Here is a 17716-nt window from a genome sequence, read left to right on the forward strand (position 1 = left end):
TGACCCTACAGAGATCTTCGGTTCAATCAAATTCAAGAGATCCCACAGGGAGCCTTCTCTAGTCTGACTGCCCTCAATACGCTGCTACTCAACCATAATAACCTCAGACGGATACCAAGGGGTGCATTCGATGGACTGCACCACCTCAAATATCTGTAAGTAAATATTCTCATTCTGTAAGATTTTATTTTGATTTGATTTTGAGATTGATTTTGATTTTGTTTTTGATTTTGATTTTGATTTTGTTTTTTGATTTTGATTTTGCTTTTGATTTTGATTTTGATTTTGATTTTGATTTTGATTTTGTAAATTGCTTAAACCCAACCATTCAAATTTGCTATGACAAAGGGTCGACAGACTTTGGATTTATTGTGCAATTTTGATCAACCAGATGCCTAAATATTTCTGGTGAGGTGATAAATTCAGATTCTCAAGTCTGTGGAGGAAACAGAGTAACCCAGATTAGCTGATTGTGCATTTTGAGGCAGACGTTGTTGATGATTTACCTTAAAAAAGTTGATAATGATGAGTGTCTGGATAAGAGTATATCCCTCAGTTGAGTCATCTCACTGTGCCCTCCCTCCCTCTGCTTCACATTTACATTTCCTCTCCTTAAAGTTACATTTCCTTTGGATTCCCAGGCTTTGTGTTCTTATGCCTTGTATCATCTTGTCTTGTGCACGGAAGAAGAGCAGAATGCTCTATGCGCCCTCGTTTGGGCACACAAAACACTTTCTTTTTCTTAAACAGAAATACAAAAACAAAGTTATTTAGTTACGTTTTTTTTGTTGCCAGAAATATCCCAAAGACATGTTTTCCCATTACATTTTGTTGCATTTTATCCTCTCGTCTCCTTTTAATAAAAAAAACCTAAATACATCCAAGGCTGTGGTGTGTACTTTTTTTCAGCGCATTTCTTGAGGAACACTAGTTTCATTTCAACTCCTTTATTAGTTCTGGTTGTGAAGTCAAGGACTCTATAAGAAAAGTGATCTTAATCACCATACTAGCCAAGAAACCAATGTAGAGAAGACAAAGAAGGAAGTTTCAGTTTTATATGTGGGAGGAAAACCTCAGAGAGTTATTCCAGCGAAAACCCACATTGTCAGGTAGCCCAGGGACTGAAAACCCAATCCACTAATTGCCCCCTGGTGGGATTCGAACCAGTGTTCTAAGAACTGGATGGAAAGGCAAGATACCACTAAACCAACCCAACATACAAAGGCTCTGGCCTTTATCATACAACAATTCGACCCTGCCTGTTTTTAACGGCCGTGAAAGAACTAGAAGCTACCCTTTTTACTCCCTTTTACTCCCTTAATAATAAACGCATCCATTTACATGTCCGTACCATCACCTTATCTTCTTTGCAGCTATCTTTACAAGAATAGAATTACCGATATAGACAGCCGTGCCTTCGACGGGCTAGTCAACTTGGAACAGCTTTATCTTTACTCCAATGAAATTCAAGAACTCAAGCCAGGAACATTTAGTAATCTACCACTCTTAGAAAGATTGTAAGTATTTTCTTTGTTCTTTCTCTTAATGTCCCTCGTTCTTTCTCTTAATGTCCCTCGTTCTTTCTCTTAATGTCCCTCGTTCTTTCTCTTAATGTCCCTCGTTCTTTCTCTCAATGTCCTTCGTTCTTTCTCTTAATGTCCCTCGTTCTTTCTCTTAATGTCCCTCGTTCTTTCTCTTAGGCCGTGTCCGAAACGGCGACTTCGGCTACAGCTACGGCTAGATCGCGCGCGTCTGCCTATTCTTTAACACTGGTAGACGCGCTGATCTAGACGTAGCTGTAGCCGAAGCCGTCGTTTCGGACACGGCCTAAGTGTCCCTCTCTTGGGGCCATGTCACACAAGGCAATTAATTTACAGGCAACCAGTTCCAGGCAAGCTCCAAGAAGAGAGTCCATTGACATTTGAATGATCACATATATTACTCTTGGGTATCGTTAACCCTGTTTGAAAAATGACTCATGTGCTACTGAAGCGGTCCTGTAGCGTGCACTGCAGTTGGTTGCCTCCAAGTTGCCTGCAGAAGTTGTCTCGTTTATCAACATTCCTCATGAACACTAATAATGTCCATTTGAATTCTAGTGAGATTAAAATAAACAATGTCGGCAACAATCCAAATTATTTTTATTAACTTATTTCTCATCTTTTTCATACTAAGTTATTAACAACATTTCTACCATGAGTAAACATTTTTGATTTTATTTAGAACTTTTTGCTTATTTGTATTTCTATTCAAACCAACATTTATCTGTAAGCCAGTGATTTTTGTTTGTATTTTGTACAAATAAAATACAAGGCCCAAAACAGTGTTGTCTTTTTACATATTATAAACCTGTTCTGTGAAACTTATTTTAAACAAAATAAAACCCAACGCTATAAACCTACCCAGTCAGTTTCCCTTGTGGTTTATTACTTGACAAAATAAAACTGATGAAATAAAGTGAACGCTGTGTTTTTCTTGTTGGTTTATTTTGCTTTGCTTTAGTTCTACCATTCTCATTATTGTTATAGTTTGCTTAAAGTTAAAGGCACTGGAAACTATTATTAAATACTCAAAACAATTGTTAGAATAAAAATTAACTTGGTGACAAGCAATGGAGAGCTGTTGTTTTTAAAACATTGTGAGAACTGGCTCCCTCTGAAGTAACTTAGTTTTTGCAAAGGAGGTAACTTCTCACTCAAATTATTTAAAGACTTCAGGCCTGAAGCCTTTTATTTTGCATCTGAAAACACAACAACTTGTGCATAAAGGGTGTACTTTTCTTTCATTATTCTCTTGCAACTTCGATGACCAGTTGAGTCCAAATTTTCTCTAAGCTTCGTATTGGGATACACCAATACTGGTCGTTGACATTTACCAAAGTTCTCCAGTGCCTTAAAAATTAGAAAGTTCCATGTTTCAAAAATATTTCAAGTAAACTGCATGATTGCATGCGCTGACTCGCTCACCAATATCTCTTTTCTGTTTTGCTCTTCTACCTTCATTTATCCTACTTACAGGTTTTTGAACAATAACAATATGACTTCGATATACGCCGGCACGTTCCAGGGATTAGACTCGCTAAAAAGGCTGTAAGTCTGCTTGTTGTTGCAACGTGTCCCTGTTTCTCGCATGTCTTGTGTTTTGTTTGGTTCAGTCACGTACATGTGGTATTGTTGCTTGTTCCCTGGATGGGTTGGGAAGGGTTAACAAGCAGATAGTGTACCCCCCCCCCTCTCAACCCCAACCCCCACCCACCCCAATGCCCTCTGCCCAAGTTTCTCCATCCCGAAACTACCGATCCCATAATAGACCGTATTGAATATGACGTCACCGTTCAAATATCTTCCCTACAACATGGCGTATGTGCGCGTGTGCTTGGGTGTGTGCATGCATGAGCCATAAAATAAAACCGGGAATGCTGCGTGCTGCTGCGTAATTGATGTACGCGTTTGGAGGCGCATACGGTTTGCCCTACAAGATGGCGACTTTCAGAGCAAAAAAAAGGGGTTATTCAATACGGTCTATAGACCCCTTGCACTTGGCGTCACAAGACCCAAACAGCGCCCTCATTGAGATCAATGAAGACCAATCATTGGCTGAGAGCTGTGCGCAAGTTTCCATTGTTTAACCTAAGCAATGGCTGCTAATGCATGGGGTCTATTTCAATGCCACCAATGAACGCTAGTTGGAACTAAAGCTACACATTGACCCAAGTTCACATTATGCAAATCTTCAATTTATTTTACCCCATTTTCCCCACTGCACCTCCCTAAATTCTTATTTGATTCCCCCCAATAGTGCTTAATCATCCTTCTCCTGCTTAATAACCCTCTCAGGCATCTAAATAGAAACCATTTTGCAGATAACTTTAGAAATGTTTCATAAACGGAATGTTACTTTAAAACCCTTTATGCATCAAGTTTTTGAAATGAAATCATAACCTGACATCACTGTTGACTCATGCAACCCACCCACCAGAAAGTTGGTTTTATACCCTGAGGCAAGTAGGTTGAAACCTTTACTCCAAGGAGGCGTGTGGGTGTTTTAGGGGATCCCTTGATGTTAATCCCTTTATCCATCAACCACCTACCTCATTATCCAATCAAATTCAGATTTAAAGATTTAAAGTAAATGGTTGTTAATCTGAAATCTTGTTTTTTCGAAAATTTATATCATCACCAACTATCTTAAGATATTCTTCTCGGATTGTGTATTCCAAATTTGGGATAATTCTTCTTGGTGGACATGACAACCGCTCCAGATTTTCGGCGGTATCTCACAAAATTTGGAAATGAAATTTTCATAGTTAAGTTTTTTTTGTATAAAACTACTAATATGATAAAAACAATCAAACAGAACCCCCCCCAAAAAAAATAAAAAATGAAAAAATGAAAAAATGAAAAAAATGAAAAAATGAAAATTGAAGATAATATATATATACTTTGCTTTTAAATCACAGATTGTCTAGTGCTACTGTTCCTCTGTTAATGTTATAACAAGCTCTAACAACTCACATAATCTGCAAGGCTAATTTGTGCATGTGCATTGATATTATAAATCTAAAACATGGGGGGGGGAGACCACAACAAATTGATTTACTACTGCAAAGTGGTAATGGTTATTAATACAGCACAGAGCAACAGTAAAAGCAGATATCATGGTCCATGTTCTTAGGCCATTTCATAGCTCAGTTGGATTGTATGGAAAGACTTTCTTGGTCCCAAGATGGTACCGTGATGGTCCCAAGATGGTCCTAAGATGGTCTTAAGTGCCATTGAGATTAGAAGCTCTCAGATTCCTGTCAAGACTTTGTTTCTTTCTTGCATGGTTCAGAAAAATGTGTTTGTCTGGTTCTCATTTGAAAAACACATTGAGTGTCCGCAGAAAATAATTGGATCAAATGTTGTGTACAAAGTAGAGTTGTTTACGGCTACACTACCACGCTACCCTTTGGTTAAAAGTGAAAACATTTTCAACATAACACCAATTATAACACCCAGAGTGTAATGACAAGGTAACTCAGAGACTTATTATTCCCAATGGACAAAAGGTGAAACTCAAAAAGCAAAAAAGTGAAGCAAATTAGTCTGGTAGAATGGTACCAAAATAAAATAAAATCACACCATGTGACAATAGTTATCACATGGGGCTAGAAATGGTGTGAGTTCTTAAAGGTATGGTCAAATATGGGTAAATCTCATGTTATTAATGACCAAAAAACCCTTAATAGGTAAGAACTAATTTAAGAAAAGATTCCCTTCGAAGTACTATGGTTTGTATATTTTTTTTTCAACCTAAGAAACGATTCATGCATAAATCATTTCTCAGATATCTTATAGTTGGTGTCCGCTCCCAAATGCTGTGGCGAGAGGTGCGGTTGGTACCCGCTGTCTGTCAGGTCGCTAGACGTAGATTTGACTTTCTTGGTGAAAAGACATGGACAGTTATTTCAACAAGTAGACTTTACTCTCAGCTAAAACTTTCACAGTTGACTTTTACTGTATCTTTCTTTCAAATTATGCCTTTAAATCAGCATTACGTTAACAAAACACCAATCTATGACCCGACCTTTAACAATCACAGAGCTATTTCAACATTCTAGACCTCTAGGCAATTCGTTACACTGACAATTGACACTTGAACACAAAGATGTAACAATGGTGTAAACACACTGTGATCAATTGGCACGGCTGCCGCCACATCTGCAGCTACCCATTGTGTCTTCACACTTCCATTCCAAAAACTATCTACAAGAATTGAGTCTGTGTTGTACCGTCGCCGCCGCAGTGCCCAAACAACCTGAGCATAAACACTTTTGTTGACAAAGGTATTGACTAGAGTTGTAAAATCACAGTAAAGGCCCCCCCAAAAAAAAAAAAAAAAAAAAAAAAAAATGTTTTTAAGGCAACAATATTTCTTCTCTGAAAAGGTTGTATGAACTAGACAAAAAAATTCTGATCAAGTAATATAATAAGCCAATATTTTTTTTTATTATTTGGGTTTGAACAAAGAAAAATTGACTTGAGTGAGACTTGAACCAATGACCTCCGGATTGATGTACAGGCGCTTTAACAACTATGACCCTATATAGACCCTATGTTGTCAAAATTACAGTTAAACAAACAAATTCAAAGACTATTTAATGTGGTATAAAGTATAATAATAAATAAAAAAAACCAATTCATTCTCTTTTTTTCGCTTTGAGCATCCCCTTGGGGTGGATATGTGCTCTTTATAAATGTTGTTATTAATTATTATTTTAAATAAAAACAAGCTTTACTGGGATTTAATATTTTGCACACACACTTGTAATAATGGTTTGTGAAAAAAAAAAGTATGCTCAGAGATGATATACTACAGAGATTTTGTCTAGACAGTACAATCACCCTTCCATCATCGTACTAGATTAATCCTATCATTGGTAAACTCATACCGGAAATGAGGCCTTCATACCCTAAACCCACCTCCCCCCCCCCCCCCCCCCCCCCCCCCCCCCCCCCCCCCCCCAACCACCTACTTACACACACCCCTAAAAACATCACATGAGTCGAGTGTCGTTGAATAAATAGATTGATAGATTCAGGCATGTGTGCTTCATTTTTGAAAGGGCAAGGGCACCAAGGCATGTTCTCCTTTGTAAAAGGCACTTCTAGAGTGAAATTGTAAATTTCTACTTAGGCACTAAGGCAATACAAGGGGGCACAGAGGCAAATCAGCTTTGTTGTGTCCGTGAAGCAGATAGGCCTGTAGATAAAAGGCTTAATTACAACATTTAAAAATATATAAAAAATATGTAAAACTGGTAAATCATTTAATAAAGAGACATGAGCAAAATCAATCTATGATGACATTAACCAATGGTGTTGTGTCATTTTTTACAAACAGCTAAAATACATTTTAACGCATCAAATTTATTCAATGTGTGAAATCAATCATACGATGATGATTCATAATTTTAGATCTGTATGCGGTTAATATGTTTTTTTCATGTTCTCCCAATAACTTAATGTTGGGCAAAACATCACAAAACTCTTTTACATCTGGGCTCAATTTTGTAGATCTGCTTAGCGCAGGCTTCTCTCTTCATTTTATAAAGCCTGTAAGCATAAAATTTGCTAAGCACAGAAAAAAATCTTGCTTAACAGAAACTGGTTACCAGCTTAAATTCCATAAAGTTTACATTGTTGCAATTGGTATCCCTCTAATTTTTTGTCTGCAAATTTTCTGCTTAACAGCTTTATGAAATTATGCCCTATCAAGTGTGTGATTCTATGGGCTTTCAGCGCTTTATTTTGCAGTAAGCAGTGCTAGGCCCAGCAGCTTTAGACAAATCAAGGTGTCAGACCCCAAATCAACTTAAAATAGCCCAGCTGTGCAAGTTTTAGCATGTAGAATTGTCATGCAAAATTGTTTTGTTTATTTCAAAGGCTAGGTACAACGTTTACACACTGGTGCAGCGCAAAGACTTTTTGCAATTATGTGCTGGAATTGTTCGGTTCATTTTCAATGTAATTTTTATGTTCAGGTAGAATGATTTAATGGTCGGATATGAGCAGTAAGAATTCATCCTTGGGGATTGCAAACCAATTTCCATTAAGAGAACCAATTGTTCTCAGTTGAACAGGTGCTGTGGAGTTTATACTTCTAGTTTTCCATAAATGGGCATCCAGCTCGACAAATATAAAGTATGCCCATGTGGATAACTGGAACTTGCCTGATGTTCCGACCCTAGCAGAGTCTTTCTAGGTCTTTAAGCCTTCAAGAAAGACTCTGCTAGGGTGAAAAGTAAGGCCAACGTTGAGACCAATTTAGAACTCACTCAACATTAGTGAAGTAAGTAGTGATCCACTAGAAGCTAAAGTAGTGGTCCTGGCTGATTTTCTACTTCCCTGCCCAGTTTAAAAGCACGACAGTTCTTTTCAGAACTGAGAATTTTCCTGAATTCCGAAATTCTACTCCGCGGTAGAAAAATATAAAGCAAGACAATTCTCAAAAGAACAAACTCCACCTAGCAAGTAGATACACACATGGTGTTACCCCAAACCAAATATATAAATCTATTTTCTTGATGGTAAATGATTAAACACTCTCTCTCTGGTCCTTTTTATCTACCCAGACGTTTAGATGCCAATAAGTTGATGTGTAACTGCAAGCTTATATGGTTGATTGAGATGTTAAAGCAAGCTAGCCATCAACGCCACACTCAAGCAGCAGCAACGTGTGAATACCCTCGTAATCTACGCACCAGAAACCTTATGGATATCTCACCAGAGGAACTTAACTGTAGTAAGTCTTCTCCTAATAATATTTAAAATAATAATTACTAGTTCTTATAGAGCGCAATTTACAATAATGTATCAATGCGCTTTACATTAGTGCCCTGGTCATTGGGCCAATAACATTCCTGTTATTTGTCTTACAGCTCCCTGGGGAATACATATACAGCCTGAGCTGCCGTGGCGCTCTTGAAGGCTTTTTCAAACACAATATCAACCTCTACCTCTATCGCATGTACCCATTTATACCCCCGGGTAAAAAGAAGCAATTTTAGTAAAGCATCTACTTGACCGGGATTAGAACCTAATACTCAGATGACTAGTCTACCAGAACTTGAGTTCGATGCTCTTAGATACCCCCCAAGTGAGGATACTGGTCTTTGGCAATAACCTAAAGTATACCCTGCCTATTGAACAGTGTTTATGAAAAGTGATTTTATGATTTTAATTTTGTTTTCAGGAAGACCACATTTTGTTGTTGAACCAAGCGACGTAGATGCGGTGGAAGGAAATAATGTTTACTTTAGCTGTAGAGCTATGGGAGATCCAGAACCAGAAATAGTCTGGCTCCATAACAAGTAAGTATCTAATTTAAATACAGCACCCTAAACTGCATCCAGTTACTATAAGGAGAGGTGTACAGTAGCACCATGTTTAAAATCGCTTTTAAGTCGTCTTGGTTCTGAAAAAACCGTTGGTTGACAACTCATATAAACATCTATCAAGGTATGGGAAAGAAACCGATGGCGCGGCAAGATCGTACACTCCTGGGAACAAGGTTGCTCTGTTAAGGGAGATCGCTGCATATAGGTCACAATACACCGTCCCTTTAAAATGTCGGGTTCCTCTCGAACCCCGTTGGCATTTTCTGTCTTCCCCACCTTGCCTTCATATATCCTTACATCCTGATCATTACCAGCAGTAAACCAAGGTGTACCTCCCAGCCATGCAGGTATCTGTTACCGTTAATTTCCTTCACGGGGAAATATCTTGAACCGGGGGCCATATATTTATAGTTAATGTCTCTTGTTACCTACAGTAACATGTATTTAGCAACAATAAAGAAGAGGTGACCCTTGCCCTCTGGTTAAAAGGGTGATGTTATTAAAGGCTAGAGTGCCCTTTGATGGAGGTTCCAGTTGTTTTGCCTTCTTGTTATTCCGGCACGGAATGCAAACTTCCTGTCAACGCTTCCTTCCCATTTTCAAACATTTTTGGTTGACATTCATAATAATGGTTCAAAGGTAAGATACAATATTTACTTAGCAAGTTGGCTGATTTTCCTGGAGGTGGGGTAGGAGGGCAGGGCCTTTTAAAGTGGGAGGTACAAGCAAGAGTCTTTACATAGGTTGTGTTTGAAATGGTACGGCTTTGGCTCGTTTGCAGGGAATACATCCATTGAGGTATAGAACATCCTTAACAACATCCTTAGTAACAGCCTTAGCTGTTGCCCTTGTTGCCAGTTCAGATGCGGCCTGCATCTAGTAAGTAACAGATTTAAGAACTGAGGTATGAAATTGGATCATCAATGGGCCAATACCTCTAGGGAGATAGAGGGCGTTATCAAGAGGTAGAAGTGTGTACTTTCCGACTTTCCTCTTCCTTTATACTGAGCCGACGTCAACCAATACCACACCTATCGGCGTCTGAAATACTTGATAAATACCTTACACTCCCGCGAGGGGATATGAATAAGACCCGTAATTCCATAGGGAAGGCTCCCCCTACCCCTGGCAAGTCTGATTTGGTTTTCTTGTTGGGTTTGTTCAGAGACGGGGAATCCGGGTAGGGAAATTTGATAGGGGGTTGCCAAAGTTTGTGGTTATCTGAGTTGATGACTGCTGTGTGTTTTTGTTTGGGTTTGGTTTTATTTATTTTAGAGTTGGCTGTGAGTTGACCAGGGCCTAGTTTGATAAAGCTCTTAGACCAAATATATTGCTTATGAAGTTTATTTGGTAAGCGAGAACATTGAGTGGGATGTTGAAACTTTGCTATGTGAAAGTATAACTAAGAGAGGTTTGCGGAAACACCATGTGAACATCTCTTTTTGAGTAGTGTTGGTGTTATAGTGTTGGTCAACACTGGTTCTTTTTATGACCAACACAACTCAAAAGAGGTTTTCACATGGTTATACAACAAACCTCCAATAGAACTGGCTAAACTATCCATGCCTGATACTTCACGGGGGCAACGGAAGCGATTGCCTCCATGCCCCCTGGTCGTTGCCTTGGTGCCCTTGAATGCTCCAGTAGAAATTTCCAACTTCCTCAGGGTGTCCTATGAAGGAGACATGCCTTGGTGCCCTTGCCCTTTCAATAGCAAAACTATGTGTTTCTTTGACAGCATACAGATATCTGCTCCTGCTGAGACTAATGTAGAGAACAAATACAATATTCTAAATGATGGGACGTTAATGATCCAGAACGCAAGCGGAGATGATGAAGGGGAGTACGAATGTAAGGCTCGTAATGCTGTAGGAGAAACCAAATCGGAACCCGTCAGTTTACGCTACTTTGGTGCTCCAAGTAAGTGGTTTCTAAGGATCTTCCTAGATTTCAGGATTTTCTTAAAATGCACTTACTAGAGTTTTAAGAGCATTAAGATTCATCTTAAGTTGAGTTGTCAGTTGTCACACATTGCTTGATACACAGTTAAGATCAATCTTAGCTCTTTGTTTAATCAGCCCCAGGAATCATTCAATCTATGTGGATTATTTCTCTCCAAAGAACGCCCAACATTCTCCGTGGAACCGAGCGACATTGAGATACAACAAGGCACCACCGTCACTCTGGATTGCTCAGCCAATGGTTACCCACGACCAACCATTGAATGGACCAGGCATGGGCAGAGTGTTGTAGAGGATAGCCGCTTCACCCTTCTCGCATCGGGATCGCTTCACATCAATAGCATCCAGCCGTTAGATCGCGGAGAGTACACATGCACGGCTACCAACCAAGCGGGTACCAGGTCAACCTCTGCTACCGTCACCGTAACTGGTAATTAGAATTTCCCTCGTTTCATTAGGCCAAATAAAAAACAAAAAATGTTAAGCGTCCCTGCCCACTTCTTTTTTAGAGGCCGCCTCCTTTTTTTTCTTCCCCTTCTTTCCCCTAAAAAACCCTGATATATTTTAACTTGCCTTCAAGAGAATACTGGACTATTGATGAAATCCTCCACGGAATGCAAATGTTTTTAACAACTTGCCTGACTGTACAAACCATGGCAAGTAACACAGACACTCTACAACTGTAAGTAGTGAGGAATAATCTGAAACTTGACCCCACGACATTGAACGAATAAATCAAGATTTGACAAGATAAGTTAGAGTTGAAGAAGTCCGGGTGTTCCCCCTTTATTAAGGTGAGCTTAAACACCGTCTACTGCAGAACATTCTCCAGGAATTAAGAGTGATAGAAAAGGAGAGTCAGATTGAGTCATTTGACGTAGTGCGTATATCCTGTCTCCTCTGTCTGCCCTGGTAGAGGCTGTCTTCTGGGCTCATGGAGGGTGGAGTTGGGTTGTTGATGGGGGTTTTGATGGGTCTTGTGGGATGAGGAGGGTGGGGTTGGGTATAGTTCAATTTAGAATCTATTCCAAGTGGAACATGTCAGGTCTGGAATGTTAGTTTGAGAGGGCAATGGCATTTTTATTAAGAGCACTTATGTTAGAAAATCTTATAGTCTTTGGGAAACTTTTTAAGGGGCACCAAGGCCATGGTCTCTGTGACCTCCATTTAATTCCAGACCTGATTTAAACAGTTAATAAGATGGTTTAAAGTAATATACGGGAACAGTACACCTTGAAGCCACAACCTGAAACTCTCCAGTGAAGCTTTGCTCTAAATATGTTTCCTGTGCATGATTCTGAGTTTCGAAGGAAATGTTGAATGTTAAGTTCATCATTTTGATTTGATTTATACAGTGTAGACGTGACGTGGCTTTGACATACCAACATTCAAGAAGTCATGTTTTACTCCATATGGAAACCCTGTAGATGTTTGTATGGTAGCCTCCATCTCAGTCACATTCCCTGTCTTGTTGTATTCATTAGTTAACACTGATTCTCATGTACCAAGAGGGGATCAGACTATTTTTTTCTGTATAGCATCGTTTTTGGCTACATGAAGAGATTACTCATTACGAAGTAAATTTATTACTAAGATTACTAAGTAACGTCAAAATACCGTTAGGAGCTTGTCACCATCTTGTTCGCCGTGTCCTAGAGCAAAAAAAAGAGTTCAGGTTCTTATAATGCTAAAATGGGTCCTGACTATTGCAACCGTCTAGCCTTGGTTTGCTGATTGCGTTTCAATGCTGGTTAAAATATTTTGAAAAGTAATTTTCCCCTCAAAAATATTGCTGTTTGTGTGTAGCATTTCTTGAATGACTGTTTCAACCTTCAAGCCTAGGTTTGCTTATTTGACTTTAAACCTGGAAGAATTTATTTTTAAACAGTATTTTTTTGAAAATTTTGCTTTGTTCTTTGTAACATTCTTCTTGAATTATATATCGGGTACATTTGTTGTTTTCAGTCCCACCCTCATTCGATGTGACGCCTAATTTCATATCTGCCATAGAGGGCAGTACAGTGGAGCTGTTTTGTCAAGCGTCGGGCTACCCTCTGCCTGTAATTGCCTGGCGAAAAGAAGGTGAGTTTAGGAGAAGTTTTTTTTTATCTAAACGAAATCATTAATTTGGGTTTTACAGAAAGGTAAATCAGAATGTTAAATTGATGATTTTAAGGGTTCCTTGTCATAAAATGGGTTTCTGTGTTGTTATTTATAATAAGTTTTTAAAAGTTTTGAAATATTCGACTGTTCGGGTTTAGCGCTTAATTAAGCCCTTTTTTTGTGTTGAGTATCCTACTGGGCTGGTAAACTATGTATTTTAACAATTATAACAAGATTTTAATGTTTATTTTTTGAAGGTGAACTATTACCAGAAAGTCGCCGCTACCTGACCCTTGCCAGTGGTACTCTACGTATTCTACGCATGACGCGTGAAGATGAAGGAAACTACGACTGCTTTGCCGTGAACTCCGCTGGAAGTATTCATACAACGGCACAAATTGAAGTCAGACCAAGAGGTGAGACAAAAGATTTTATCTGCAATATTTTTTTAATGTGCTGACATTTCGATCCTAGCAGAGTTGTTTTCTTTTAGCCTTTGAGAATAACTCTGCTAGGGTCGAAACGTCAGGCCATTAACTTTTATTTAAATTTATACAATAGGTCGTTTGGTTTTAAGCAACCGTTTGCAACAGCTAATTGTATTTTCTTGTTATCTTAACCGCTTTTCATATAGTGCCACCCGTTTTCACCCAGTCACCTAGTGACCTTCAGGTTGTCAGCAGGGCAACCATACGCCTCCCTTGTTCTGCTTCGGGCGACCCTACGCCCGTTATCACTTGGAGTAAGGATGGGATTCAGATTCCAGAGAGTACAAAGTTTACGATTAGCGAGGAGGGTCACCTAGTTATTCATAACATTAGCCCAGATGATGAGGGTAGATACGAATGTGCGGCTAGGAACAGTATCGGGTATGCAGCAACAAGTATGCTACTAACTGTCGGTAAGTCGCAAGTAAAATAGAGTAGAGTAGCATGGATTATTTTTTTTTTCCACATTGCACGTTTGCCACTTTTGCTCTGCAGAGTTTTTTTGTGTTTTCCTTCCTCCATGGCTTTTCAAACCTATGTTGTGAAACACATTATTTGCATTTTGTATTGACTTCTTTTTATTGATATTTCCTTTTGCTTTTTTAAATTGTGGAAATAAATGAACCTTGTCCCTTGAAGAGGGAGCAGGTTCAGACAAAGTTGTCATTAGACTCGTCTGAGTTTAGTTGCTGACAGAGCATTATGTCCCATTGATAATTGGTGATAAATGAGTCATTGGGAACTGAGCTGGCTGTACTCTGTAACATTGTGCTCAAAATCTTCATGTAGCCTTTCAGAAAGACTCTGCTAGGGTCGAAACGTCAGGTCATTAACTATTGGTCACACTTATACCAAAGGTCCGTTTGTTTGGTAAGCAGTTTGCAACGGCTTATATTTTCTTTTCTCAAATTGTTCATTGTCTTGATTTTGTAGACCTTTGTACCTGCACCCCTAAATGAAAAATGAATCCCAAAGAAACAAACAAGCCAAAAAGTTTAAATACTAAAAATTAGCAAAAATAATTAAACGGTCAGAGCAGACTGATCCAAACAATGAGCTGAAACCAGTTCTTCTCAGAGCCACCACTACTCACAAATGAGATTTCGTACATGGTGTCAACGCAAACCTTACTTGAATATTAACAATTATCTATCAGTATTGTAAAATTAAAAAAATAAAGTAATTAAAGGGATAACAATTGAAATAAGTTACACGTTTTTAAATGAATACTTTTTTTTTTTTTTTTTTAACAACTCTTGTGGAGTTCCGTGGTTTGAGCATTCGGGCAGACTGAATCAAAACATGACTAGACTTAAAAGTCCACACACCCTTCTCGTGATAAAATATTTCCGACTGACGGAACATTCCTGCCGACAACGTATTTATTAAACTGGTACCCTGTTTGTGAGTACAACTACCTTCCTGGAAGTCATTTACGATAGACACCGTTGAAGCCAATCATTAGGGCCACACATGCCCGACCTCAGTGATGCCCCGCTACTAAGAATAGATCACTCTCTAATTGGCGTCAAATTGGAAGTTTCCTAATAGTTTAGATTTGTTTCTTCTTGTGTTGGAAACAGGTCCAGACATTGTATCATGAGACAACAGGGGGCATCTTCACAGGCGTACTTATTTATAGTTTAGTTCAGTTTCAGTTCAATTGATTTCCATTCAAATCCAGGCTTGAAACTTCAGTGAGGCAATGAACGCGATTGCCTCTATGCCCCCTAGTCATAGCCTTGGTGCCCTTGAAATGCTCCAGTCGAAATTTCCTTATAGGGTGCCCTTTACCAAGGAGAAAACGCCTTGGTGCCCTTTCGAAAGCAAAGCATACAGGCCTGCAAATCAGTTTGCTTACACAGTAAAACACATACAGTAGTTTAGATACAATGTAATGATGAAGTGGTGGGAGTCTCCCAAGAGCAAGTTTGCTTGATGGATACCCTGGATTCGGAAAAGGAAGTACTAATAATAATAACAATAATAATAATAATTTATTGATTGATATTGCGCCTATTCCATAAAATGCACACAAGCGTATAACAAAATAATTAGACAATGATTAAAAAGCTAATAACTGGTATAAGCAAGGAAATACCACAATCCCAAGTAATGAAAGACCCTTACAGGACTTCCAAAACAGTAAAAATGCATTGACATAAAAGACAGTAGATACACCAGTACTGAGTAAGGAAACTACAAGATTAATAATAATCATTCATGTCGAACATTTATCTCCTTATTTTACAACTCCGTTTTGCTTTGTTGATTAGTAGAATCATACAGTAATTGTAGAAACAGTGTAACAAGACCCTATGGGTTCAGCGGCTGTGTAAAGGAATCAAGGAGAATAAGTTCTAAACGATTCCTTTTAATCTTTCATTTTAGAAGTTCCAGTGGACGAAGACCGAGAAGGGGACCAATTCGTAGACTCCTCTATCACTCAAGCCATAAACAACGTTGACCGTGCAATCAATGAGACCAGACGTGACTTGTTTGATCGTACCAAGCCTCGAACTCCCAGTGATCTGTTGACCCTCTTCAGGTTCCCGTCCACGGAGGCCATGAACATCGCTCGGGCTGCTGAGGTCTTTGAGCAGACGTTGCAGTTGATCCACGATCACATCGAGGCTGGCATGAAGGTCAACCTGACTGGAGTTGGTAAGAGATGAAAACAAAACTCGATTTGAATTCTGACTCCTCGCATCAAAAACACAAAATATTGATTTGTACAATAAGGAATACTGCCTCTAGCTACTGGGCAATCTTGGTGGTCAAGAGGAAACCTTTTGCCCTACAAAGAACCAGAAACACCGGGGTTAACTCCTACTCTTTCAAAATAAGTTCTCTGGGTTCTTTTAGGTGTACTTCCAATCCAAGTGTACAGGACCTATGACTAAATGGCCCATCCAAAGGACAAAGCAAATGAAGTATCTTGCTCAAGGATACAAGTGTAATGATCGAGACTCAAACCCACACTCTGCTGATCAGTGTTCATAACCACTCGGCCATGACACTCAACTATGTATGTGTGTGTCATTGTGTCAGTGTACCAGCTGTTTGTATTTGGATTGCTAACAGGCTTCTTGCCTTTGTGTCATCAGTCCTGACGACATTCTAATTATCGTAAAGTCTCTAATAATCCCTGACCAGAATACTCTTGAGCCTCTCCTCCTCAACAAATAAACCCAAACGAGAAAACAAAGAATAAACTGATTTGTCTTTCTTCTTCATCTTTACAGAGTTTACCTACAATGACTTGGTGTCCCCACGCTTCCTCAACCTCATTGCTAACCTGTCGGGATGCACCACTCATTCCAAAATAGTCAACTGTTCGGACATTTGTTATCATCGTAAATACCGCACCCATGACGGCACCTGCAACAACCTACAGAACCCAGAATGGGGTGCATCCCTCACACCCTTCAGACGCCTTCTGAAGCCGATCTATGAGAATGGGTTCAATACGCCCGTTGGATGGAACCAGTCTCACCTGTATAATGGCTACCCCAAGCCTAGCGTTCGTAAAGTCTCCTTGGAAGTCATGTCAACGGCTACCATCTCGAATCATGACAAGTTGTCCCATATGGTGATGCAGTGGGGTCAGTTTTTGGATCATGACATGGATTTTACGGTAACGAGTCTCAGCCGAGCTCGATTCATTGACGGGGTTGAGTGTAAAGACACGTGTGAGAATCAGCCACCCTGTTTCCCTATAAATGTTCCCGATGATGATCCGCGCATTCGGCGTATGCAATGCATGGAATTCACACGTTCCAGCGCTGTATGCGGTAGTGGCAGCACGTCCTTGTTCTTCAACTCTGTGATGCCACGTGAACAGATCAACCAAATTACGTCCTATATCGACGCCTCAAACGTTTACGGCAGCACAAAGGGACAAGCGGACAATCTCAGGGATTTCACAAACAATCTCGGCCGGCTCAAAGCTGGTCTTGGCGTGGAAACTTCTACAAAACGCCTTCTTCCATTCAATCGCAACACACCCATTGATTGCGATCGGGACATTCGTGAGAGCCCTATCCCGTGTTTCCTGGCCGGGGACTTTCGTGCTAATGAGCAGCTTGGATTACTCTCTCTGCACACAATTTGGTTCCGTGAGCATAATCGCATCGCTGACGAACTCCTTAAAATCAATCCCCATTGGGACGGAGAGAAAATCTTCCAGGAAACAAGAAAGATCATTGGTGCTGCTATGCAGCATATCTCTTTCAGCCACTGGATTCCAAAGGTCTTGGGACCCAAAGGTGTGGAATTAATTG

General features: G+C 39.6%; 1 protein-coding gene across 2 annotated transcripts in view; it reads left to right on the forward strand.

Moving 5' to 3' along the window:
* Positions 1–1434: 1434 nt before the first annotated feature.
* LOC117304473 (peroxidasin homolog) overlaps positions 1435–17716 on the forward strand; it is a 25767-nt gene continuing 9485 nt past the window's right edge. Inside the window, exons 1-11 of one of the 2 annotated variants that reach the window (XM_033788959.1) lie at positions 1440–1517; positions 3018–3089; positions 8117–8286; positions 8737–8854; positions 10620–10801; positions 11003–11272; positions 12808–12924; positions 13203–13361; positions 13580–13846; positions 15825–16097; positions 16679–17685. In XM_033788959.1, coding sequence (XP_033644850.1) covers positions 3037–3089; positions 8117–8286; positions 8737–8854; positions 10620–10801; positions 11003–11272; positions 12808–12924; positions 13203–13361; positions 13580–13846; positions 15825–16097; positions 16679–17685 — 2616 coding nt within the window. In that variant the 5' untranslated portion in view covers positions 1440–1517; positions 3018–3036. Of the gene's footprint in view, positions 1518–3017; positions 3090–8116; positions 8287–8736; positions 8855–10619; positions 10802–11002; positions 11273–12807; positions 12925–13202; positions 13362–13579; positions 13847–15824; positions 16098–16678; positions 17686–17716 lie in introns of both variants that reach the window. The other variant, XM_033788960.1, reaches the window with a different exon arrangement.

This window comes from Asterias rubens, chromosome 21 (genome assembly GCF_902459465.1).
Source record: "Asterias rubens chromosome 21, eAstRub1.3, whole genome shotgun sequence".
NCBI classification, from domain to species: domain Eukaryota; kingdom Metazoa; phylum Echinodermata; class Asteroidea; order Forcipulatida; family Asteriidae; genus Asterias; species Asterias rubens.